Below are 27,988 nucleotides of genomic sequence, written 5' to 3'. Positions count from 1 at the left end.
TTATGGCCTGAGATACTGTAAGGTCCCTCCACATTAGATTTATAGTTGTAAATTCATACAGTTTGTCACTTGATATTACAGCCATGCAATTTACTGATGATGGCGAGTCAATTTTTGGCTCATGAACAAATCTGAAAGTGCCCCCTTTGTCTTATAGGCCCCTTTGACTGCGTGGGACATAATAACCTAGCTGGCTTCACATTTCTAGTTAAGGTGGCATAATTTGCTGCAAAACCAAATTAAAATAATTTAATTCTTTAATTTAATTATTGATTTAGTTGACTCACAACTCCAGAATGACTCTGTTCTGCTCATCAGGTAGCAAACAGAATAAAACACAATTTATTTGGGAACAAAGATACTTGAGATAGAAAAAAAAATAACTTGCAGAGTTGCCTTCAAACAGCTGATATAAGGTTTGCATGCCAAAAACAGTTTGCAAAAAAACAGAAACAGTTGTTTTAGGTGGCACTTTCCACAGAGGGCACTGTTTCACTTGCTCCAAATGTCATATTCACATATTTTAAAAGCAGTGGATTTCTACGTAAAGCAGAGCTGTTAGAGGGGAAGGTATTTCAGATCTTGCACTGCATGTTATGGACCTATCAGTAATAGCTGTTGTTGGTATCTTTTAAATGGTAAGCATCATTATAGGATATTACCTCCCATATAATTGATTGCTACCAGCCTCCTCCTGATTTTAATACATGCCTCTGTGTTTCAGGTGGAATAGGAATATTACTTAGACATATACTTCTTCATAGAGCTTTACAGCCCTCTCTAAGCAGTTTATAGGCCCAGCATATTGCCCCCAACAATCTGGGTCCACATTTACAAGCCCAAAAGGATGGAAGGCTGAGTCAATCTTGAGGCAGTCAGGGTTGAATTGCCAGTTGGCAGAGTTAGCCTGCAATACTGCTTTCTAACCACTGTGCCAACACAGCTCTTACATGCATATTTTTTTTTGCCAGTTACACAAAAAGATCTCTTCAAAATGAAAGGAACATGTGGATTAATTTTGGACGAGAAAATAGAAACATGTTCATTTTCCTGCTATTTTGATATCAAAAAGCAATTCACCTGGAATGCCATTTGATATGCAAGGCTGATCATCATCTCCATGTCCTCGTCCTCGTCCTCCTCCTCCTCCTCCTCCTCCTCCTCCTCCTCCTCCTCCTCCTCCTCCTCCTCCCTCTCCTCTTAAAAAAACCCCACAACAATTATGTGTGGTTGATGGAGTGCATACAAACTAAGCAAAAAAAAAAAGGTTTTATTTTGGAAAGTGGACCATTGCTACTTCAGTGACAAAAATGATAAGTGATGTAGAATTGCTAAGATTAGCTGAATGTTCAGATTAAAACCATCCTGAATGACTGCAGTGGTACTTCTTTGATGTAGTAAATCAATCACAGGTGGAAACTTTTGGCCCTCAGGATATGGGAGCCGTCACTACATTTCTGTAGTCTGCAGAAGCGAAATGTCCTAAAATCAGTATCATGGTTTTCTGAGATGAAAACGCATTATGCACAAAAATTGCAGAGTTAGGTTGAAATTTAGATTCACAGACTTTTTTAAAAAAATCAACTTCCAAGCTCTTCCTACACCTCTGGAGAAATAAATATAAATATAAATATAGATATAAATATACATATAAATATACATATACATATACATATACATATACATATACATCATATACATATACATATACATACACATACACATACACATACACATACACATATAAATAATATTCATATACTCATTCGTAGATTATAATTTTGGACTGAACACTTCAACAAGAGAATAATTATGGCAGCTATCAAAATAGAGAAACACCTGCAAACATGAATAAACGTGACAATACCTCCCACCTACCAGACATCTGGAAACCAGCCCTAGTCAACAAACGAGCCCCACCCACCACCCAGGCCGTTACAACACAAAACAACAATGGACACACAGCCAGCACCAATCAGCACCAGTCTACCAATCATGATACAACCACACAGCCAATCAATCCACTTACTGAACAAAGCCAGCACTCCCTCCTCCAGATTTATAGAAAGATGGCAGCTCCAACCATGCTTTAAGCCAAAAACACCAGCCTGAAGATGACGAGTGAGACCTTGCCGAAACGTTACCAAGACAATCTCAATCTTACACGGGAAAAGACCCGAATACAACAAGACCATATATGTATGTATGTATGTATGTATGTATGTATGTATGTATGTGTGTGCATGTGTGCGTGTGTGTGTGTGCATGTGTGTGTGTGTATTCATTCACACCTGTTTGCATTTGTAGACTTCCAAAAGCATCCTCAGTGCTTTATGGGAGGAGTCCCATAAATTATTAATTACAGGTAGTCCTTGGTTAATAATAATAATTGGGACCAGAATTTCTGTTGCTAAGCAACATGGTTGTAAAGCTTACCAACGCATGACTGCGCTGCTTATTGGCAATATTTCTGACATTTCCATTGTCGTTAAGCAAATCCTGCCCTGTCATTAAGCGTGATGTCACAGAGTCACCCTATGCGTCCTTCTGCTATCTTCCCCATTGATTTTGCTTGTCGGTAGTGAAGCCAGCCGTGAAAATCACAGATGGGAGATCACATGACCTCAGGGGCGCTATAATGTCTACAACTAGGATTGGTGGAAAGATCAGTGCTGTCATAAGTTCAAATAGTTGCTGAAAGAAGGGTCGTTAAGCCAGGGAGACCTTCTTTGGATTTCATCTCTGTTTGGGATTAATTGGTCAAACAGAATGAGGGGAAAAACAGACTCTTGTTATTGAGTTTATCGATGCCTCTATATAATAGCCAATGTCTCAATGGTGTGATATTTAGGTATGTGCAGTTTCTCCAAAATTATAGTTACAGGTGGGGACACGGGAGCATCAAAAGGTTGAAAAAAATAGTATACATCCTCCTCTGTGCAAAACACTGTTTTCAAAGGTGAACTTACGTAGGGCATTAAAAACAGAAAAAAAAGTCCATAGCTAAAAATAAAGAGTATTACTGCTTCCGATCATATCTTTTTGTTTTTGTTTTTTTGATGAATAAATTCTTTTATGTCTGTCCTTCGTGACATTAAGCACTTGAGATGATCCATTTCCTTTAGTAATGGCTTCCTTTATCATAGTAAGTAGGGCCCATTTTTAGCGTAGCAGTCACAGATGGGAAAAAACACAACACTTTGTTGAATGTATATTTACATAAATATTGCGCCTTTATTCTTTGCGCGCACATAAACATTGTTTCCATAAACATATTTTTCCTCCCTCTTTTAGTAGATGGCTTCATACATAATATATTCTTCAAAGGACACTTGAAAGTAAAATAACTGAGAAATAAAATAGGAGCTGGAAGTTGTTGTTGTTTTTTCTCCCCTCCTGCACCTCGCTGGGAAAGAGAAAAAAACAAAACAAGCAGCAACTTGTAACCTATCAAGCTGAACGCAGACCACCCAGCCGTGCACTTTACTAGAGCTTGACAGCTCCTGGATTTGAAGTCCCAAGTGTGCGACAAAAACCCAGAATATATCAAGTCACTTGAGGCCATAAATGGCTGACTGCCTATGTTGAGTTTTGGTGCATCACAGCTCTCCTCTGAGCTAGCAAACTTCCCACTGTCCCTCTCAGCCTTGCGTTATCCTGACCAGCATGGATAAAAAGTCTGTGTTTTAATTTTTTTTTTAAAAAAATGCTGAACGTCTTTGAGAAAATGAAATTTTTCTTATATTCATTGAACTTGGCAAAGGCAACATCTGTTGCTGGCAGGGGGCAGAGTCAGAAAAAAGTAGGCATCCAGTTTGTAGGATCCCTTTTGCTCTCTAAGCTGGGTTGATTTCTTGCAAACATTTCATCACCCAATTAGGTGATCTCATCAGTTGTAACAGCACTGATTATATTACCTAGTTTGGATAATAAAATGTCTGCAAGAAAACAACCCAGCTTAGAGAGCACTAACCCGGAGCTATAAATATTGACCTCTATCAGTGTCCAAATTTTTTTTCAAAGGCCTGGATGAGTTGTGAAGTGACTGAAGTCTGCTCAGAATGCCATTGTTGTCTTTGTAGATTGCCAGTAATTTCATTTTATAAACACATGTATGGTTATTTATATTTTATGTAGAAAAGAATGTTAGGCCTTTTACCTGTTTAACAATTCTGGACAGCTTGCAAAGATGTAGCAACATTATTAAAAGGGGGGGGGAGCATATGCACACTCATATAATAAATACTCAACATTAAAAAAAAATACAGCATTAGAAACCCTGCACTAATAAGCAAGACTTTAGTTTCTTCTTAAATTGTAGCAAAAAAGATAATTTTCTCAAAACCAAATGGCAATTTGTTCCCTAAAATGTCCCTGCTTCAGAAAAAGTCCCTACTAACTTAAAGGTGTCAACCTTATTATTGGAAAGACTTGCAACAGATCGTGCCACTGATTGCCTAAGTATATAGAGGAATTATAGGGGAGCACATATTCTTGTAAATAACTTTGACAAAAGCCACCTGAAGATTTATATATCATTATGGGCAGCTTGCATTGGACTTGAAAAATAAGTGGCAGCCAGTGAACTTGTTTCTTCATAGGAGTTATGCAAGACAAAGTAACTCTCACACCTTCTGGGCTATCTTCAAGGGATGACTCACAAAGAGTACATCACAACAGTTCCAATCTTAACATTATCAATTCATGAATCACTAGCTCGCTTTCCCTCCCTTCTGGGTATATCTTTCCTGCACCTGATGTTAGCCCAGCATGAATATTGTGTCCAGGAGAATTTGAGAGCTGTAATCTTTATTCTTCGGGGAGAGTACAATTCCATCCAGCACAGTTGTCTCTCTTAGAAACCCCATCAACTCCTATAGAATAGAATAACAGAGTTGGAAGGGACCTTGGAGGTGTTCTAGTCCAACCCCCTGCTTAGGCAGGAAACCCTACACCACTTCAGACAAATGGTTATCCAATCTCTTCTTAAAGACGTCCAGTGTTGGAGCATTCACAACTTCTGGAGGCAAGTTGTTCCACCAATTAATTGTTCTAACTGCCAGGAAATTTCTCCTCAGTTCTAAGTTGCTTCTCTCCTTGATTAGTTTCCACCCATTGCTTCTCGTCCTACCCTCAGGTGCTTTGGAGCATAGCTTGACTCCCTCTTCTTTGTGACAACCCCTGAGATATTGGAACACTGCTATCATGTCATCCCTAGTTTTTCCTTTCATTGAACTAGACATACCCAATTCCTGCAACCGTTCTTCGTATGTTTTAGCCTTCAGTCCCCTAATCATTTTTGTTGCTCTTCTCTGCAACTCTGTCTTATCCACCTGATTTTTCCACTTCTGGATGTTGTGCATGTTTATCTTCCTCATGAATGGCGAAAAAGCTCAGGAAGAAAAACTTTGCAACTTTGTTCTTAATCTTTACTGCATCCCCCAATATATGACAAGTTGGAAGTTTGGAATTGCAATTTAAATCTCACAAGTTATTATTCTTTTTTCCTTATTATTTGGAGAGAAAAAATCCCACTCTTCCTTTTCACTTTTCTGATCAAATGTCGTGTTGAGAGAGTAGGGAAACAGAGGGAGGGGAGGGTGAAAGAGAGGACACAAAACAGAATTCTTTCAATGTGGATCATCCCATATAACACCCTCAAAAGGTAGTTATGTTTATGTGTGCCAAAGTTTTTTTAAAAAATATTTAGGCATATGCCTAACACCATATGCCTAGTACTGTGTAATGGAGTGAGCTCCCGTTACTTGTTCCAGCTTATGCCAACCTAGCAGTTCGAAAGCACTTAAAAATGCAAATAGAAAAATAGGATCCACCTTGGAAAGGTAACAACGCTCCATGCACCTTTGGCATTTAGTCATGCCGGCCACATGACCACGGAGATGTCTTCGGACAGTGCTGGCTCTTCGGCTTTAAAATGGAGATAAGCACTGCCCCTTAGAGTCGGGAACGATTAGCACATATGTGAACCTTTACCTTAATAATTTCTTACTTAGTGGTGTACTTGGTGTCTTCCTTTCTCTGATTTGCACCCAAGAACAATATTGCCCTTATTTTTGCAGTCCCCAAACAATTAACAATTGGGGAAAATATTTTTGCGAGAAGAGTCATCTCACCATGATACATTTGACTATGAGTATCTTTGCTCTCACTGTAAATAATCACTCCATTGTGTGATCAGTTCAAAAGCAACAAGAATAGGAAAAAGAAGGAAGAGTTTAAAAACATACAATGGTAGTTTCTGTGTTGTGTGGTTTTCAGTTTTGTAACTTTTTTTTACTGAACAAATAAATTGGTAAGGTGAAATTAATTAATGCATTATCTATCCATTTATCTAGCATTATTCTTACCTATAACAATTCTGTTTCAACTTGAAAACACACCCGAGTCTTGTGAAAATGGGATGGTTTTTGCTTTAATTTTAATTGTTGCTGGTATTCTAGCACATAAATGTATAAATTCTCAATGGTAATGATGGTGATAAAAGAGACAACTTTTTCTCAAACTTCATCCAGTTTTTTTTTTAAGTTCACATTCTCCTTTTCTGGAGCTGTGCCAATAGGAGAACTGTAGCTTGAGGTTGCAAAAGACCTAGAAATGGCCTGATTGATATTTTTCTTCCAGCAAGGCCTGGCAAACGGTCTTTCAAAGGAATATTTATGAATACAGACCTTATCTATCTTGGAAAGCTGCCATGTAAATATTTTCCAAAGGAGATGCTGTGCAAGGAAAGACTGGGCACAGAGTTTCTGAGATTCACGGACAGATCTTTATACTCCTGAAATGAATCTAACGACCGAACAAATTGTTTCCTGAAAAAGCTCACTCCCCTTTCACTCCTCTTTTATGTCTTATGGGAGGGGCCAATTACCTTCCACCTGGACTTTATTCCCAAATGTACCCTGATTTCTGAGTTGTTCTTTTCTTCTGGCAGCTCTGCGCATGTGCACACTGGGAACAGGCTCTAGCTGTTCATCAGTCTCACTGCTGTCTAGCTCTGTAGGCATCTGATCACTGCCAGACGGCCTCAGCTCCATCTCTGCCTCTGACGCAGAGCCCTCGTCCGAGCCTTCCCCAGACTCCAGGACTGACCGAAGCTCATCCCCAACCTCCTCACTATCTGACTCTGCTGCCAGCTCTGCTGGCCATTGGAGGACCAACAGATTTTCTCCAGCTATAGATTCCCATTGATTGGAATTGTTAAACTGTTCTGCCTTAGAGAACTTGTGCCCATTTATAAGTATCTTGAAATCTTTTGTTTGGTGCTTTGAAGATGGGTTACAACTACAATACCCAGAATTCTGAGGTAGCATGGCCAGAATGCCAAATTGGCATTCTGAGTGTTACAGTCCTGACACAACTGGAGGATAACAGATTGAAGAAGGTGATTTTTAGATCCTTGCAATGAAGAAAGATAACAAGTAACGGGGGGCATAGTTTGAATAAAGTCTAGAAGTGAGTAGTGTAATAAGCTCGTGTAATTACCGAGAGAAAGCACTCAGGTTCTTCCATTAAGGAAACTACTGAAAACATTTAAAGTTTTTTTGTTTGTGTATGCATCAAATTAGCAGGCTTAATGCCGAATTGCTGCAATGAACAAGAACTATTCATTTCATCGCTCCTTAGTGTGTGTTTCTAATCTGTTCTGCTCTGGTATATACTGCCTGCACGGTTAGAAAAAGAAGACTGGCCCAAATTCTTAAAGGAGAAGAAGGAACGAAGGGAGGGAGGAAGGGAAAGGGAAAAGGAAAGGAAAGGAAAAAGCTATGGCTCAAATGTTTTCTTAAGGATTAGGAGAAAAAAGAATGAAAGGGTGTTTGTAAGACTTTGCACAGTGTACGTGTATGATAATTTGTAGGAAAAGACAGACATTGTGACTTTATTTCAGTAGCAATGCACGGTGTCTTGTCATTAGCAGGAAACACTGAGAGTCCCCTGTTTGCTGTTTAGATACTAACTTCTAAAGCTTCTCCATCTGTCGCACGGGAAATGATCTGCATGTCTCCTCAACCCTGAAAGGTGTAGTTTGCACACACACACATACACACACCATTACCACCTCTTCTTTAACCCTTCTGTTGTTGTTGACTGACTTGAAGATGCTGCCTTTTTAAAAAAAAAATCTGATTGAATTGTTGCAAGATGCCCAAATTGTCTTCCTTGTTATCCTCATCCTCATCTGTGGCTAAATCTCATGGAGGATAATTCTGAAAACAGATGACTTTTGTGTATGTGTCCAAAAGCCCTTTAAACAGTGATGGGATTCAAATAATTTAAAAACCTTTTCTCTGCCCTAATGACCAGCTGGATAGGCATGGGTCGGTGGTCATGTGACTCGGTGGGCGTAGCCAACTCAACGTCACTCAGGTCGATGGGCGCTTCGCCTTAGCTGTTACAATGTAATAAGGGTTAACGGGAGAGGCAGTTTCTGTAAGCAGGGCAATAAAGATGAGGCTAGAAACAACACCAGAATGTTTCCTTCCTGCCTTCCTTACAGGATTAGCCAAGTAAAATGGGGGAAATTTTTTTCTTCCAACAACCAGTTCTCCGAACTGCTTAAAAAGTTAACAACCGGTTCTCCCAAATAGTTGCAAACTGGCTGAATCCTACCACTGCCTTTAAACCAATGAATGAGGTGCCACATTGGTTTTCTTTTCTTTTCCTTTATGTCAGAATAGAGACACTTTGATATATGGACATATTTGGTATTTGGAATTTAGAGAACAGAGCACGCGTGTTTCCACAACATAGATGGGGGGATGGATAGGAACTGAATATTCATATAAAGGTTGCCCTAATCTACAGGACCAGCCAGAGAAAATTCAATCTGCCAGAGGATAAACTGGTAATATTATTCCCAAACGCCACCATCTCCCTCAATGCTATTTTCTGTGTCTGTTTACGTTATCTCCAAAGAAAATGCTGGCCTGTAGCCACTACCTGTATATGCAGATATGTTAAAAATGTCTATGGGTTCAAATAGAACCACAGGCATTGTTGCACATTAAAAAAAATGTTGTGGTTTTCCTTCTGGCAAGCCAGTTTCTTTTTAAATTTAAAATAATATTTTGGGGGCAGAGGGTGAGAAGCCTGGTGAATGAAAGAACATGTGGGTCTCAATTTTATACATTCAGTTTGATTTCCCTGAAATAACTGATTGTCAGTTATCAGGAAATATCCAAGGTGTTCAAGGCAAAGAAAAGGCAGAGCTATGGGATACTGAAGGTAAACAGAATTGTGAGGAATGATTAGCAAAGGGAGTCGGTATTTTTGCACTGTGTTGTGTGTGTGTGTGTGTGTGTGTGTGTGTGAGAGAGAGAGAGAGAGAGAGAGAGAGAGAGAGAGAGAGAGAGAGGGAGAGAGAGAGAGAGAGAGAGAGAGGGAGAGGGGATGACAGTGAAAGTGACAGGTCCTTCCAGGATAATCTGATTCTGTGCCGTGGTAGCACAATGGTTAGAATGCTGTATTGCAGGCTAACTCACTGCCCACTGCCAGTAGTTCGATTCTGATCGGCTCATGAGTGATTCAACCTTCCAGTCTTCCGAGGTTGGTAAAATGAGGACCCAGAGGGTTGGGGGCAATATGCTGACTCTGTAACCACTTAGAGAAGGCTGTAAAGCACTATGCAGCAATATGCAAGTCTAAGTGCTGTGGCTAAAATCAAGCAACTCAAGGAATAGAATTAGGACTACGTTCAATTTTACCTAACGAGTTGTCCAAACTTCATATCAGAAAATGAATCCAAGTAGGGTTAAACAAGAGAAGATCATTGTCTTTCCTCTTCATTCCACCACTTGGAGTTTCTCTACCTCAACATTTGACGACTGGCGCCTAAATGTACAAGCTCGCTATACTTAACCATACTGAAGTTTGAAATGGTGTGATGTGTGCCTCCTTATGTATTTTACCTATCTAGATCTGTTTGATATCTTTTAATCAAAGGGGACGTGGTGGTTCAGTGGCTAAGAGGCTCAACTTGTCTATCAGGAAGGTCGGCAGTTTGAAGCCCAAGTGCCGGGTAACAGAGTGAGCTCCCATTACTTGTCCCAACTTGTGTGCCAACCTAGCAGTTCAAAAGCATGTAAAAATGCAAGTAGAAAAATAGGGACCGCCTTTGGTGGGAAGGTAACAATGTTCTGTGCACCTTCTGCATTTAGTTACGCCGGCCACAGAGACGTCTTCGGACAGACCTCTTGGGCTTTGAAATGGAGATGACTACCGCCCCCTAGAGTCAGGAATGACTAGCACATACATGCAAGGAGAACCTTTACCTTTATGTTTAATTATTACCTGTTCCAGAAGATACTGCTTAACGTACTTCTTTACAACAAATGAACTTGCTTCTGAAGCACTGGCAATGCCATCTTTATTAATTAGTCAATAGTATTCAAATTCTCAAGGATCCATTACATGAAGATAGATTTTTCAGCCTCTTAGGTAAAATATACCATGATATGCTTAATCTTACTTTATTATTTATGCTGTTGATATCCATATATTATTTAGATTTGAACCTTATCTTTACAAAACAATACATTCAGTTGCTTAAGACTTAATGTATGAAATGTTGAAAAAGGTAACCTAATTTTATGATGCTTGTGAATTCCCTCTTTACTGGTTTTGTGCTTTATTCTTTTTTCTCTCTTCTCTTGTTTGTCTATTTTCTTTCCCTTTTTTTAACTTTTAAAAGTACTTATTTTTTGAAATGCCAAGTTTAATTTGGCAGATGTTCAGTAAACACATGGAAAAGGATTGTTATCTGACCTTAATTCTATTTTTTCAGCATAATGCATTCATTTGGGTCTAAGTATATACATTTTGATGTGTTTATACAATTGTAGAAGACCACAAATATATTCATGTAATGCCTCTCTGTATGCTCAGGCATCTTCAGTGTTTTGAAAAATATTTTTTTTTTAAAAAATCAAAACTACGATAATAAGGCTGAAGTCAGTGACACTGACTTGCCAGCACTAATACAAAGATTGATAAATATAAAAAATTATGGCTACTTATTTATATTGTATTCTAGCCAAAACACATGTGTTTAATTCTGCATCAGTTGACTGCTATTATAAAATTATGAATTTTCATGCACTTCCAAGTTTACATGCAGAAACAATTCACTGTTTCAATGTACGTTTTTTTTAAATAGTCACAATTTTTGGTTGTGGTGGTAGAAATCAGCAATTTTCATTTTACTGGCCATTCTGGACTCAGACTTCTTAAACCAGGCTTTTAACATGAACTTCAAATTTTACAACTGTGTTACTCAGTTTGGGAAATCAAACCCCAGTTTGGATATTAATTCCAGAATGCAAAACAGACTGATTCATATTATAATGAAGAATATGCAAATTTCTTTTCCTTCCTAGATTGTTGTTATTATTTTAAGAATGGTGGCTTTAAAAAAAAAAAGAATATTGCTTTCTCAAATGTGAAAATATGGTGTGCAACTTCTCCCTTCCCACCCCTTTGTTTTAGGCTTCACATAGATTTTAATTTGGGTGCTTTATATTTTAGTTTGCATAGTTAGTACAAATTAAATCACTTAAGGAGAATTCACCCCTGCTGCAAGGAATACTGATTATACCTAGGAAGTAGAGGGTTGCTGAATAACAAATCTTGGCATGAATTTTTTGTTCAGTGATATTTGGTGGGTCGTATGTCACCCCCAATGCTGTAGATTATATTTAATTCTTTGTAATGTTAAAGCATGTGAAAGACTCAGAATATCAGGACATGCTACGCCATAGGCATAAGGTATATAGAAATGCAGGTGGTCCTTGACGTATGATCACAATTGAGCCCAGCATTTCTGTTGCAAAGTGAGACAGCTGTTATGTGAATTTTGCCCCACTTTTACAACCTTCCTTGCCACAGTTGTTAAGTTGAATCACTGCAGTTGTGAAGTCAGTAACATCATGTTGAATGAATCTGGTTTCCCCATTGCCAAGAGTTGATCTCACAGCCACGGAAATGCCACAAGAGTTGTACGTGTGAAAAGTGGGTCATAAGCCATTTGTTTTCAGTGCTTTGAACAGTCACTGGAGGAACTGCTGTAAGTCCAGGACTACCTCTATATCATGGGAAAAGGCAATGATAAATTATATCTGTATTGTTGCCAAGAAAATTACATGGATCTATCTCTCTTGACTCCCAGAAATCAAGCTAAACTCAAGAGTTTGAGTGTGTGTGTGTGCGCGCACGTGCAAGCATGCCTTCAAAAAAAAAACCCGGTAAGGTTTTTTGCATGTGGTTTTCCATTGCCTCTTTCCTAGAACTGAGAGAATATGACAGGCACACCATTACCCAGCTGGCTTTGTGCCTAAGGCAAAATCAGACCTCATGGTTTCCTGCTTTCTACCCTGATGTCTTAATCATTATGCTCAACTTTTTATAAAGCAAAAGTAAATAAAAACCAGGGACTCCATTTGAGTAAGAATAAAGAAATCTGCCTGGGATTATTGCATCTCCTCTTGACTTCTTCCCCTACCTTGAATGATGCCAAGCTGATAGTTGACCACTCCTTACTGGTGGTCATCTCAAATGTTGCTTCTGCCCTAGCTCCATACAAAAAGAGCTATCAAACCAAGTTTTTAATTGTTTACCCTTGGCAGTGTAATTTATTTCAATAGAATCAATACCGCAACATTAGAAATGTAACAACAAATGTCTGAGAATCGATCGAACCCACCTTAATGAATTGTTGAGGTCAGAGGACTTATCTATAACTTGTAATCACAATGATCAACAAGGCAGCAATCAATGTGAAATAAAATTAGCAATGGATCACCCCTAAAATAAGTGTTATTTGTAAACAGGTCCCTACTCCCAAGATGTTGTGAAAATATGCAACCCTGGGGATTACAATGCAAATCAATGTGCAAATATGTGATTAATGCTTATTTGATAAAAAGCCAGTTTGTAGTTTAAGACAGCCTTAAAAAAGATTTTGTAGCTATTTATTAAAAGGGGTTATTCATTGTACATCTTAAAAATTACTTTATTTGTCCTTAAGGTTTTTGTGTGTGCAGTTCTTCCTTTTATGCAGTGGGTTTCTAAAATAATCCAAAGGAAGTTAATAATGGAGTTTTTAAATGCATCACTTTTCTTATTACAACAGCCCCTAAGTACAAAACTGCATTGTTTGTACATTACACCATAAAGATCAATGCACTTAAGTGCATTTTATATGATCATATGCATTGTCTTAACCTGGAAAATCAATTAGATGATATATGCAAGTACATTTAGTCATATTTCATCCTTGTGCTTATACCTTAAGTTATGTAGATTTAAATCTCATTGATTTCAAGAGAACAACTACTTCAATAAAGCAAATACAGAAATAGCTTCATAGTTCCCACCTGATAGATTTGATCTTATAGCACAGGCCTGTATAACGTTATGTGAATGGAAGCCTTTTGGTTTTATGGGATTATTTCTAAATAAGAAATGTTCTACACTATCACTTATGTATTCATAACTTGAAACTTATGCACAAACATGGAAGAGATAAGATGCATGATATGAATAAATCTTTAAATGTTGACATCTGACTGGTAAATCTCTCCTCTTTATTCTGGAGTTTAGGAGATGATTCTACTGAGATCAGAGTAGGGCATCATCTAGGGTGGTGTTGTAGGAAGAGGTATGACAGTCAATGACTCCTCATAATTCTTCCCTATAATTCAGGGGTGTCAAACTTGATTTCATTGAGGGCCACATCAGGGTTCTGTTTGGTCTTGGGGGCATGGCCAGCTCAACATCACTCTTGTCGGGAGCGCCTGTGGTGGCCCAAGCGCTCTGCCAGCGAAAACGGACTCCTGAGCTCCATTTTCAGCTGCAATGGCCTCCTGAAACCCTCTTCCAGGGAAAATGGAGCTCAGGAGGGCCGTGTGTGCTCCCCCAAGCTCCGTGTTCCCTGACAGAGGCATTACAGGCCAGTTCTTTGCTGTTTCCAAGGCAGTCCCGTGGGCCAGATCTAAGCCAGATCTGAGTTTGAGACCCCTGCCTTAATTATATTAGGTCTACAAATTAATTACTGCTTTTCTATAAATACCTTTTGTTCTCATGTGATCCACCCAAAGCAGTTTTTATAACACAACTCTATAACAATAGGGATGCGGTGGCTCAGTGGCTAAGACACTGGGCTTGTCAATCAGAAAGGTCGGAAGTTCGGCGGTTTGAATCCCTAGCGCCGCATAACGGAGTGAGTTCCCGTTACTTGTCCCAGCTTCTGCCAACCTAGCAGTTCGAAAGCACGTAAAAATTCAAGTAGAAAAATAGGAACCACCTTTGGTGGGAAGGTAACAGTGTTCCATGCGCCTTTGGCATTTAGTCATGCTGGCGGGAATGACTAGCACATATGTGTGAGGGGAACCTTTACCTTTAACCTTTAGGGTGATATATTCCTTTATATCCATCAACAGAGTTGCCTGTCATCTACTGAATTAATTTCAGGTTCCTGATAATTTCTAATAACAAGCCCATTTCCACATACTAGGGACCCTTGCTTTTGCTCCCGGAAAAACAAACACCTGTTAGGTCTTTCTATAGGGACTGCATTTCAGAAACTCCTCACTATTGTTTCCTGAGGAGAAATCACTCCCTCTTGCATATGGCCGTTATTGTTTGCGGTGTGCCTGAAATACAGGAAAAAGCAGAGTTTATAAAATAAACGCACCAAGAACATTTCAGCCAAATGGGTTCCTTGGCATCAAAACAAGCTAGCATCCAGATGCTGTCATGTTGTGATGATAACCCTCTACTGATACATTTTATGGTTCATGCTTGCCTAAAATAACTCAAGAATCAAGTTAGGTTTAATGTAGAAATCCATTTAAATCGTGGCTGTTGTTGCTTCTCTTTGTTGTGGTTGATGCTGCTTTTTGTGAGTCTGGCAATGCTAGCAATTCCTACCGAGCTATTCCAAGACTGGATTCAATTGTGGCTAATGAATCTTGATGCATTAGTGATGGCTCAATGGAAACTTAATTGAACACTTCTGAGTTGAGAGAGGGAAAGAAGTCTAAATATCCTGTCAAATGCGGTTTGTGTGTATAATATGGATGCATGTGTGCCTTTAAAAGCACCTGAGTAGACATCATGTTTGCAAAAATAGCACTTCTCCTCAGCTAATTCCCTTTCTCTTCCTTCATCATGCTAACACAAAAACGGAATACAACACTTGCTTTTGTGGCCCGCCAGCGGCCAGAGGAGTCAGACAGTGAGGAGGCTGGGGAGAAGCATGGGGCAGTCCTGGTGACTGGGAAAGGCTCGGACAAGGGCTCTGCATCGGAGGCAGAGAAGGGGCCGAGGTCTTCTGGCAGTGATCAGGTGCCTATGGAGCTAGACAGTAGTGAGGCAGAGGAACAGCTAGAGCCTGTTTCCAGTGTGCGCATGCGCAGAGCTACCAGAAGAAAAGAGCAACTCAGAAATCAGAGTTGTAGACTCCCAAGTCTCTTGGGAGTAAAGTCACAGGTGGAAAGTGATTGGCCCCTCCCATAGGAAATAAAAGAGAAGCGAAAGGGGAGGGGGCTTTTGCAGGAAGCCATTTGTTCATTCAGTGAAGATCTATCCGTGAATCTCAGAGACTCTGTGCCCAAGCTTTCCTTGCACAGCACCTCATGTGGAAAATAGTTACATGGTCGCTTTCCGAGAAAGATAAGGTCTGTAGTCGTAAATATTCCTTTGAAAGACTGTGTGCCGGGCCGTGCTGAATGTGAATGACAGGAATTCACATTCATTTAATAAAAGGCGTTTTGTCGGGACCAGGAGTCTGCCTTGAGCTTTTTGGGGAAGCCTAGGTCAAAGCTTGCATTCTTGGATCTGGCAGCTATATTTAAGTCACAATTCGTGTTAAAAGCCTGGTTTAAGAAGTCTGAGTCCAGAATGGCCAGTAAAATGAAAATTGCTGATTTCCACCACCACAACCAAAAATTGTGACTATTTTAAAAAACGTACATTGAAACAGTGAATTGTTTCTGCATGTAAACTTGGAAGTGCATGAAAATTCATAATTTTATAATAGCAGTCAACTGATGCAGAATTAAACACATGTGTTTTGGCTAGCATACAATATAAATAAGTAGCCATATTTTTTTATATTTATCAATCTTTGTATTAGTGCTGGCAAGTCAGTGTCACTGACTTCAGCCTTATTATCGTAGTTTTGATTTTTTTTAAAAAAATATTTTTCAAAACACTGAGCATACAGAGAGGCATTACATGAATATATTTGTGGTCTTCTACAATTGTATAAACACATCAAAATGTATATACTTAGACCACAGTATTTGTTTTGAGAGAGTAAGTCATCTGCATACCAAGTTTGGTTGAAATTGCTCCAGGCATTCCAGAGTTATGCTGGAACATACACACGCAGAAAGAACTGTATATATGGGTCTTTCTCAAGGATTTAGGAGAGACATTTATTTACTTCTTAGCATATGGCATATCATACATGGACTAGCAATATATATTAACATTCCACCTAGATTAGTAAAACACAATAAAATACAAATGTTATAGGAGAGGCTGATGTTGTTTGATAGTGTTAAAACCATCCTTGAATGATATAAGATGTTTCAAGTAAAGCTTCCTTTTTCAATTGATTGACAGTGATTTTTTTCAATGTTGATGGTGTTCAAGTGGTGCTCCAGAATGAACATTTTTGCTGTTAAAATTATTAATATCAACAAGGTTTACCAGTAACTTTTGTAGTTAGTTGCATTAAAGAACAACGACCGCAACAACATAAATCATCATTAGCATCATTTTTACAATTGGAAACTTAGGTTCAACACCATTGAACAAATTATTTTTGAGGATTGTGCAAATGCCAGTAGAGTGGTCTGTGAATTCAGCATATTTAAAAAAAAAAAAAAACGTTTAAAAAATTGCTAGTGCATATTCATCGGTGGGAAGGAAGGAAAATTTCCCTACTCAAAGAAATTATTGAATGGCTTCCATTTCACTTCAAAGATGCAAATACGTATTTCCCAAAATACCTGGAAATGAATTTTTTAAAACGATATTGTTAATATAGAATGTACAAACTTAGAATCTACAGATCTGGAAAAAACCCAAGTCCCACTTTCCCAATCATTTAACTGTATTGCTTTGTTGTTAGTTGCAAAGTCACATCTGACCCATTGCGACCCCCGTGGATAATGTTTCTCCAGGCCTTCCTCTCCTCTACGATCCTCTGGAGTCCATTTAAGCTCATGCCTACTGCTTCGGCGACTCCATCCAGCCACCTCACTCTCTGTCGTCCCATTCTTTTTTTGCCCTTAATCTTTCCCAGCATTAGGCTCTTCTCCAGTGAGTCCTTCCTTCTCATTAGGTGGCCAAAGTATTTTGAGTTTCATCTTCAGGATCTGGCCTTCTAAAGAGCAGTCAGGCTTGATCTCCTCTAGGACTGACCGGTTTGATCACCTTGCAGTCCAAGGGACTCGCAGGAGTCTTCTCCCGCACCACAATTCAAAGGCTTCAATTGTATTGTATTGTAACTGTATTGCTAACTTCTGTTATTTCTCTCTGAATTTTTAGGCCTCTTTGAAGATAATAAATTCCAATGGAGGGTGTTTCTACCGCCTGAGCAGTCTCTCCTTATGTTTACTTTGGTCTAAAAACACAATGGAACACTAAGTAAACCTTCATTGCTGCAGGATGAATCGGATGACAACAATCTGGAAGCAAGCAGAATAATTGTGTCGTCTTCTTCAGTGGTGATTTGCTTAGTGGGTGGAACAATGCCAGAAGGACTAGCAGAAATGCTTATGGATACATGGGCTCCATTAGTAATATTATGGATTACTGCATTTCCATCTATATACATGGCTCCAATCAATCATTCCCAAGTATTACCCAGTAGGTCCAGTAGAGGACTAAGTGAACTCAATGAAGAACAAAGAGTGTTGAACCGTTCAAAGAGAGGCTGGGTATGGAATCAAATGTTTGTGTTAGAAGAATTTTCCGGACCTGAACCTATATTAGTTGGACGGGTAAGTCAATATTTTAAATCCTCCAATGAGACCGATAACACATATTTATGTCTTTGAACTGTTTCCTCAAACTGGCCTCGTAATTCTTCGTCCTGTGAATGTTTTGACATGCTACAAGTCAGCTAGAAAAGGAGCTGACCCCTCATTCACTTTCTGCCTTTAGAAAGAGCGAAGAAGGACAAGGATGTAGTTAGCTCTGATTCTACCAAAGGGGTGATTATTGATTTTATGTGGTTGGCATATCACAGTCAAGGATAATGGTATGAGCATGAGCATTTGGGGGTTGGATTTTGTTGATATGGATTGTTTGGCAGACAGGACAGGTAGCACTTTCAGTCATAGACAATAAGAGACCATCGAGTGGGCCTACTCAACTTATCTTGATACTTCTTCACATTTTTTTTATTTACTATTTGTAATATGTAGTTGAGCACATATAAAATCAAAACTTTGTGAGGCCTATCTTGCTGGAAGATTAAATGACTTACTTCAGGTGACTCTGTGTGTGTGTGTGTGTGTGTGTGTGTGTGTGACAGACAGACAGACAGACAGACACACACACACAGAGTGAGAGAGAATATGATGGATAGAGGCAGTGGTGGTTTCTTCCAGGATGCATGAACATATTTTCAAGCTGGCTGTATGAGTATTTGGAGGGGAAGAGATTCATCTCTTTGATTGACCTCAAGTCTGATAGTGAGGGATCAAATCTCATAAAAAAAAAGAGAAAACAATGGGACCAAAATCAAGGTAGCCTACTGAAACAAATACGGAATAGGATTAATTCAAAGGCAGGTTTGATTACCTGAGCTAAAGACGTGAAGAAGGGGCCATATGAAGAAGCAAGAGGACTGGCAAGGAGAAAAGAAAATGAGGAAGAAAAGCATTTTTGGTGGGGCATCTTAAATAGCAGCAAAATGTGTCTCTCATCTCCCCCTCTGTTTCTGTGTATCTCTCACATACACAAGTCACACATTAGCAATCATTTTACTGTATTGCTTTGTTGTTAGTTGTGAAGTCATGTCCGACCCATCACGAACCCCAGGGACAATGTTCCTCCAGGCCTACCTGTCCTCTACCATCTTTGGAGTCCATTTAAACTCACGCCAAATGCTTCGGTGACTCCATCCAGCCACCTCATTCTCTGTCACCCCATTCTTTTTTTGCCCTCAATCGTTCCCAGCATTAGCTCTTCTCCAGTGAGTCCATTCTTCTCATTAGGTGGCCAAAGTATTTTGAGCTTGATCTTCAGGATCTGGCCTTCTAAAGAACAGCCAGGGCTGATCCCCTCTAGGACTGACCGGTTTGACTGCCTTGCAGTCCAAGGGACTCACAGGAGTCTTCTCCAGCACCATAGTTCAAAGGCCTCAATTGTATTGTATTGTAACTGTATTGCTAACTTCAGTTATTTCTCTCTGAATTTTTAGGAAAATTTAGAAAAACATTTTTTTTGGGGGGGGGCAATCTTAAATAGCAGCAAAATGTGTCTCTCATCTCCCCCTCTGTTTTTGTATATCTCTCACATATACACACTCTTTCTTTTCAAGCAAATACGTATGCTTCAGAGTGACAACTATTTAATATGTGCCTTCTTCCTAGAAAATAAAAATATTGTATTTTCGTTGTTAATGATACCTATTATGTTCCCATAGAATCGGAAGAAGGCACCCCTCCCCCCAAAATAAACCATCCTAATAGAAATTAATAAGGGCTAAGGTGAATACTTCATTTTATTGTCAATCACAATGTGGAATAACTACAAAACCACTTATATTATCAAGCATCATAGAAATCACAGTATAGCAGTACAAATAGAATGCCAGGCTTTTAAGCATCTTCATGCATCAAACTTTCCCCCGTCTACATAGCAGCTCAAACATTTACTGGTCTTCATGGGTTATTTATTTACTATATGTAAATAAATTCATTTTATTTAGTATAGCCCCCATCCCTTAAAAAAAAGACTGTAAGTCATTTACACTAAATAAGTTTTACCGTTTGATTGTTCTGGCAAAATGCAGATTGAGAAAAATCGAAACAAGTCCTAAAAAGCATGAGATTATCTGAACCGCTCATGCCATGGCATGTTTCATTTTTACTATTTCAACATTATCTTCTTTCTAATTCCTGTTTTATTCTATCTGTTAAAATGTAGCTACAAGGGCAGTCCTAATTCATTGGCGATGCGTTATTGAGTATGATTGCTTTTTAAGAAGAAGAAAAAAATCCACAAATGGGGGTGACAGCATCATGAAGGAAGTTGCAGATAAAGCTTTTATTCTTGGCATTATTCTGCTGTTACTTAAAATATCAATCTGAGCTGCATATTTACACTGTCCTGTGGTTCTTTTGTCAGATCTAGTTTTCTGTTGTGTTGAATGGGGAAACTTGCCATGGCCAACTATACGAGTGACAACTTGCCACAGCCAACTCATGGCCAACTCATTTGCAGGACAATTCCACAAATAAAAAATGTTACAATAATTTCAACGGAAGCATTGTCAATCATAGTAAAGAAAGTAAATCCAGAAATGAAAGAGTTGCAATAATTTCAATGAAAACATGGTCACCAATAATAAAAGTACCGGAATGAAATGATTAATACAGCATTGAATTGTCCCACAGTTAGTTTTCCTGCAGTGAGTTGGCTTCGGTAAGTTAGCGGTGGCAAGTTGGCTGTGATTGTGGTGACTCCTTCTAAACCTCAGTCGTGATGCTTAAGAACTGAAGTCATTATCCACAATGTGTAAAGCACTGTCTACCACCGGGGTTCAGTCCAAACGAAGTAGAAAAAAGATATGGAGGAGATGAACCTGATGGTGAAGTTCATGGTGATAATTGAAAAACAGGCCTTTTGATGAATGTATTCTTTGTCTACCTCAGAGCAAATTTTGAGTATATTGGTACTTGTTCCTAAGTCTTTGAGCTATTTTTCTATTTAGATTTAGGACTAAAAGAAAAGCTGAAGTTGAATAGGATAAGAGAATTAAGAATGGAACCTTCAAAGGCTTCCCAACTGGTTCCAATTGTTAGGCAATCAAACAGGATTTGATCCATGGATTGCATTCCAGGAAAACCGCCAAGTTTCTACCCCAATTTTAATCTTGCATCCCATTTTCAGTAGTTGCAGAGTCCGATTTCCTATTTGCTTAGGTTAATGGTTCACTATTGTCTACACCTCTGAAAGGAGTGGTAGTTTTTATCAGCAATGGACAGTAATGTCTGCTTAGAATTAAGAAGGGCAAATAATTCGTTGAACCATAAAGTACAGTGTGATTTCATTAGTTCCCATTTGGAGAAAGTAAAATCGCCAGAGGTGGCAGGCAGAGCCCTCTCTGTGGGTATGTGGACTGTCGCCAGCTACTCTTCTGGTTTTTGATGCATACATGGACGCTGGTCAGCATGCTCCGGCCAGCTGAAGACCAGGTGGCCGGTGCATGCATGCTTATCGGCCAGCAGATCTTAAAGTTTTGGGACTCTGGCAAGCGCACACATGCTCGTTCTGGTTTGGGCAACAATGCCTCTTTACCAGTTTCAGTAGAACCTGTACATAATTTGGATCAAGATGATTTTTAAAGAAATGATGCCCAGATGTTCTTATTCATTTCGATGAAACCTTAAACAGAAAGGGATGGATATGAATCTTGAAGCAGTATTTTAATGTACATATCAATATTGCCTTTTTTTTTTGGCAGTATTTTTGGAATCTCTTCTAGAAGTCCTGGTACTGTCACCCTTAAGTGTGAAAACACTAAATGGTGAAGTATACATTTACACTGTACCTTCTACAAGGCTAAGCTGAAAGAGTCAGATGAAAAATAGTCATTGCGAGCTAGGCAATATTTAGGTAGAGGAATTTCAATACCATTCAAGAGGCCAACTGAGGTTTATTTATTAAATGCTAGTTTTGTAATCTGCCAAACATTATTTCCATACAAAGGCATGGGTTTACATAACCTACACACCAAAGCTTGGGTTTTTGTTTTATTCTTGTTCCATTCAGTTGTGTGTCTGGTTCTCAGAGACTGCCTGGACAAGTCCCTGCAATTTTCTTGGCAAGGTTTCTCAGAAGTGGTTTGCCATTGCCTCCTTCCTAGGGCTGGGAGAGAATGGCTGGACCAATGTCACCCATATGGCTTTGTGGCCAAGGCAGGACTAGAACTCAGGGCCTCTCAGTTTCTAGCTCTGATGCCTTAACCACTGGATCAACATGGTTCTTGAAATCATATCCAAAAACCTTAGATAGCAAAGATTAATTGATATGTTCAAATATTATTCTAAGACCAAAAATATAAAACATATTGTGACTAAATGTAATGGCTTACATTGCTAAAGACTAGATTTTTACAATATCCTGCATTTCAGCCTTTCCATTCCCTTATTAGTCTAGTCAAACATGCCACAAAGTTCCATTTATGATGTTGTTGATATTCTGAGATAATTTTGAATATGGTGCTGAGAAATGTACCCTGTAGACCAGATTTTGCTGAGAGACGAAGAAACAGATGGAATAACTTTTCAATATAGTCCAACTGTCCTTCAGGAGACCTTCTACAGTGGTTTGTAAAAGTTAAGATAAAATCATTAAAGAAAATTATTTTTCTCTCGTTTTATTTCACCTTCCTCCCTTTTTAATCTACCACTGAAAATACACAATGATGGAAATTAAAGGAGATATTTTAGGGACGTTATGTAAAACTTTTCATAGCTTGTGATTTAATAGATTGGAATAAAATAAAAACATATTGAATAATCTTAAATCCTGATTTTATTTAGAATTAGATATTTGCTGCGAGCTCAAGATGCTTCTTAATTGTGCATGTTAACAAAGCTGGCCCTACAATTAAGCTGGGTGAGACAGCTGTCTGAAGCATCAGATTTTGGATAGGAAGACAGGCAATTTTGAAGCATTTTATTGCTGTATTGTGGATACTGGAGATAGAGAGAATGCTTTAGGGCTTTACTGTGTCACATATAGAAAAAGGTTCTGTGGCTCTGGGTATTACGTTTCCCGATTTGGCTGTGTAGGATTATCATTTATGTCTCTGCTTCAGAGAGAAAAGTATCTTGAGCTAACCGGGTGAATTAATTTATCCCAAAGTCATGCATTTCTATCTTACGTTGGTGCAGGCTCTGGCAATAGCTACGCCTAACAAAATCAAGACAAAGAAGACACCCAATCCAATTTATTTGGAAATAATTATTCCCTTATTCAAATTCTTAATCTGTAATAAGACTTTAGCCTTCGTTACATTCTATTACATTCATTGAAATTATGAGCCAAATTTTATTCACTGATGATGGGTCCTCCTCTATATCTAAAGAATTTATTGAAGTGCATTGCAATTGTTTTGTTGTTTTTGAATGCAAACACACACACAAACACATTTTTATAGGAACATATTCCCATCTGGATTTAAACTAGGAAAGTTTTCAATCAAATACCCTGACCAAAAAATAAATAAATAAATTGTGTGTTAAAATAGATTGCTGCCCCTGTCTTGATTCTTTCTACATATTGCTAAGCTGTTCAAAGGATGTGCTGTCTTATATAGACCACATGTGTGATAATTTCTCTGGTGCAAATAGGACAAGAGATGCATTGGGAGTTTTGTTTCTGGGAGCTTCATTTCACCACCACATTAAATCAGTTAATACTCTGCATTACGGCATCATTAAAGCATCCTGCCTTCCTTTAATTTCCATCATTATTCAAGTTCACTAGTAAATACATAAGGGAAGAAAAAGGCAAGATAGTGCCAACAGGCATGTCCATTTTCTAGAAGTATTTTTTTTAAAGCATTTGCTCTTCTATGTTACTGGGATTTTTTTTTCCCTTTTAAATCACGGAGACCACTTTATACTTTCTGAATTCTGTAGAACAGATGGAACAGTGCAAAACATGATTTCAGGGAAGAGGATGTTGGATCTGTTCCCGAATTCACAATCTCTCTACTCCCTGACTGCATATTCTTCTTTCATGGATCATACAAAATTCACTCTGTCTATGCATCTGTTTATGCAAGTGCACACAAACAACCAGCGTATTTAGAAAGAAACTTTACCAAACGTGCAAAAATGGTGAAGCATTTAACTGAGACCAAATTCAGATATGCAAGTACCATGCCTGTCTAGTCTGCAAACTGCTGTACAGCGTTAGGCAAGGAAAGAGGAAAAAACAGGGTCCCACAGGATGAATTTGCTTCGACTTTCTCGTGCTCAAAATATCTGAAACTGGTTCAGAGCATGTCAATGAATTCTTTATTTTCCAAGAAATGGAATGAAAATTCTATCCAAATTGAACATTGATATAAGTGGGGTTTTTCATAGCCCCTGTCTACGGAATGCTAGTTGACCCATTCTAATTATGAATTGGTCTCTGCCGGCCAAAACATTTAATCTATCTAGATGTAAAAATCACTGAGGGCAGGACCTGACTAATATTTAGCTGGGAAATTTGTATAGAATTTCAAAAGAAATCCTTAAAAAGTGCCATGTTTCATGAAAATGCTCACAAAGCCACAAGAGTAAAGTGCAACTTGAATACTATATAAATTGTTTTGTAAAGGTCCATCCATATATTTGTTGGTGAATGATCTGTGTGTCTCATGTAACATTAGGAATTTACAGTGGACTCTGCCTTTTTGCTTACTGAATTAAATAGTGAAGTAAGTTCATAATGAACTATGAATTAACCAGTGGTAGGTTGCAGGTAGTACGCCCTGGTATAGGCATACCAGTGCCTTCCGGGAGCACCGGGTACCGTTCCGGTATGGTGCTGCGGAGGGCCCACCCTCCTGCCCTCCTTTCTTACCTGCATTTGAAGGAAACCGGCCATCTGTGCATGCAACGTATGGCGCCTGCGCGATACTCCACCAAGCAGCTGGAGCGTTGCGGAGGCGTCACGAGGTAAGGACAGATGCGCGCACTGTGGATGTTTATGTTGTGGCTGCCAGGCCCCATTGCACCATACCGGTTGCAACAGGATCCGGAACCCACGACTGGAATTAACATGGTCTGATTAAGGATCACGTCCTTTGTGTAAATCCTTGAACTAAATCAGTTTTAATATTTTCCACTTTTTTACTATGGCTGTAGCTTAAATCAGCACCAAAGAAACCTATGCCCCCAATTTGTGTGCTTTAAGCTTCCAGCAGAATTGTGCCAGTTGTGATGATTATGTAATCAATAAACGAAAGTAGCAAGAAAATAATATATATATTTACAGTTATTCTGACTTTTTTTTCAGCCCTGAAAAACCTTCGATCTGATATATAAATAGGGTCATTTATCCCCATGATCGAACTTTTTCCTACCTCTTTGAAATCTCAAAGGAGCACAATGAAAGTTTTTGACTTTATTTATTAATTTCCCACATTCTCATTTTCTCGTTATTCTAAAGATGAATGCTATTATTTGAACAGAGTATATTAGATTAACAGATCAAACTTCTTTGTATTGCACTCATGAGCACATAACAAAAGAAAGAAGAAAATATCCCTGTGGTTTTTTTTAAAAGAAAATATATTTTGCAAGATTAACAGCAAATACAACTGCACCGTCATGTTTGAGTCCAAGAGACTCAAGTGGTGGGATTCAGCCAGTGCACACCACTTTGGGACAACGAGTTGATGTAACTTTCTGAGCAGTTCAGAGAACTGGTTGTTGGAAGAAATCATTAGGGTAGAGAACTGGTTGTTAAATTATTTGAATCCCACCACTGAAGGGACTGTGTAAAATAGTAAGTAAAGGGAAACTAATAAAATAAAATACCATTAAAATATTATGAAATTTAGAACTGTTAATTCAGAGCTTGCAACAATTTGGCAACTACAATGAGATTTTTTGGTTTGTTTGCTGCAATAGACATTGTAAAATCTGATTATTTGATGAGCGAGGTGGTGCAGTATTAGAGTGTAGTACTGCAGGTTACTTCAGCTGACTGCTAGCTGCAGTTCAGCAGTTCAAATCTCATTGGCTCAAAGTTGATTCAGCCTTCCATCCTTCCAAGGGGGGAGGGGGTAAAATGAAGACCCAGATGGTTGGGGGCAATATGCATACTCTGTAAACCAATTAGGGAGGTCTGGAAAGCACTGTGAAGCAGTATATAAGTGTAAGTCTATTGCTATTACTATTGTTAGGACCACGGTGGCTCAATTGGTTGAAATATTGGGCAGGAAGTTAGCAGATCCATTTTCAAGACCAGGGAAATGCCAGGGGTCATGAAAGGAGCCCCCATTTGGGGTCTCCAGGGCAAAGGTGATGTCACTGGCTAATCCTTTCAAGAGCCTCAGTGCTTCTGACATGAGTGTAAAATAACAACAGCAACAGCAGCAGCAACAACAACAACAACAACAATAATAATAATAAACCAGAAGTGGTAATTCCAGTGGTAATCGGCACACTGGGTGCTATTCCAAAAGCACTGGAATTACATTTAAAACAGTTAAAACTTGACAAAATCACCATCAGTCAACTGCAAAAAGCTGCACTGCTTGGATCTGCACGTATATTACGAAAATACGTTACGACGTCCTAGGCCCCTGGGTGGGGCCCGACTAGCAATCAATGCCAAATCCGGTGAAACAACTGGCCGCTGTGATACAATTGTATAACAACAACAACAACAACAACAATAACAACAACAACAACAACAATCATCATCATCATCTCATTATTGTTCATATGGAGGAAGAACTCTTCCTTAGTGTTGCTCTCTGAATTTATCTTACCACCATCCTATTCAAAAACACACCTCTATAAACTGCTATATGGAGATTCCATTTAACACTGTTTCCATCGATTCTCCAAATCAAATCAACTTTCCAAGCCAGATTGATGTTATGTTTTCTTTGATCTTTATTAGATCATTTTAGGTAGGGCTGTCTGCCTTGATTTAATGTTTTTAGCTGTTTTTTTCTAGATTTGTCCACTGGAGTTAGGCGGCCAATAAATGTAAATAAATGATAAAATAATAATAAAAAAAAACCAAAACAACAAACTCTGAAATGATCTGAATCACATTGGACTGGTTTTCTGAATTGTGGATACTCCTGGATGTATAACCACAATTGGGACTGGAACATCCATTGCCAAGCAATTTAGTTATTAAGGAGATTTGCTTAATGACTGTGGTAAAAAGAGGTTGTAAAATTGGGTGTGAGTCATTTAATGACTGCATCACTTAGTAAAAGAAGTTCCACTTTAAATTAGGGTTGTAAGTTAAAGCCTACATGTAATAAACAGGAACATAACATTATAACAACCACACACACACACACACACACACACAAATGTATAAACTAATTTCAATTGTAACAGTTAACATTATTCTCAAATGGTGCTGTAACATAACAGTGGGATAAAAATGCTAAAATAGTCAAAGGTGGATTGAGATACAGAATAATTAAATGTTTATTGTCATCCTAGCCAATCAACAGAGCATTTAAATGAATTGCAGAAGTTAATACTTTCATACTTGCAAGGTTCTATTAATGTAAGGTGAAGGTAAAGGTTCCCCTCGCATATATGTGCTAGTTGTTCCGGACTCTAGGGGGCGGTGTTCATCTCTATTTCAAAGCTGAAGAGCCAGTGCTGTCCGAAGACGTCTCTGTGGTCATGTGGCCGGCATGACTAAACGCCGAAGGTCCACGGAATGCTTTCCCACCAAAGGTGGTCCCTATTTTTCTACTTGCATTTTTTTTACATGCTTTCGAACTGCTAGGGTGGCAGAAACTGGGACAAGTAACAGGAGCTCACTCCATTATGTGGTACTAGGGATTCGAACCACCGAACTGCCGACCTTTCGGATCGACAACCTCAGTGTCTTAGCCACTGAGCCACCAGGTAGCAAGCAGTAGCTTATCATTAATCCTAAAAGCACCAACAATGGCCAACCTTGAGATGGTGAACCATGACCCAAGCTCTGCCCTTTTCTACACGTGTGGCAACAAGGCAGA

General features: G+C 38.9%; 1 protein-coding gene across 4 annotated transcripts in view; it reads left to right on the top strand.

The window, feature by feature from the left end:
- Positions 1 to 27,988, top strand: part of CDH8 (cadherin 8) — a 214,493-nt gene that overhangs the window by 7,352 nt on the left and 179,153 nt on the right. For all 4 annotated transcript variants that reach the window (XM_081963431.1, XM_081963430.1, XM_081963428.1 and 1 more), the window contains one exon: positions 17,575 to 18,029. In XM_081963431.1, the coding sequence (XP_081819557.1) occupies positions 17,778 to 18,029 (252 nt within the window). In that variant the 5' untranslated portion in view covers positions 17,575 to 17,777. The remainder of the gene's footprint in view (positions 1 to 17,574; positions 18,030 to 27,988) is intronic.

This window comes from Natrix helvetica (assembly GCF_964273705.1).
Source record: "Natrix helvetica genome assembly, chromosome: 10".
NCBI classification, from domain to species: domain Eukaryota; kingdom Metazoa; phylum Chordata; class Lepidosauria; order Squamata; family Natricidae; genus Natrix; species Natrix helvetica.
Note: the sequence above shows the minus strand (reverse complement) of the source record. Positions and strands in the feature narration are given on the sequence as shown.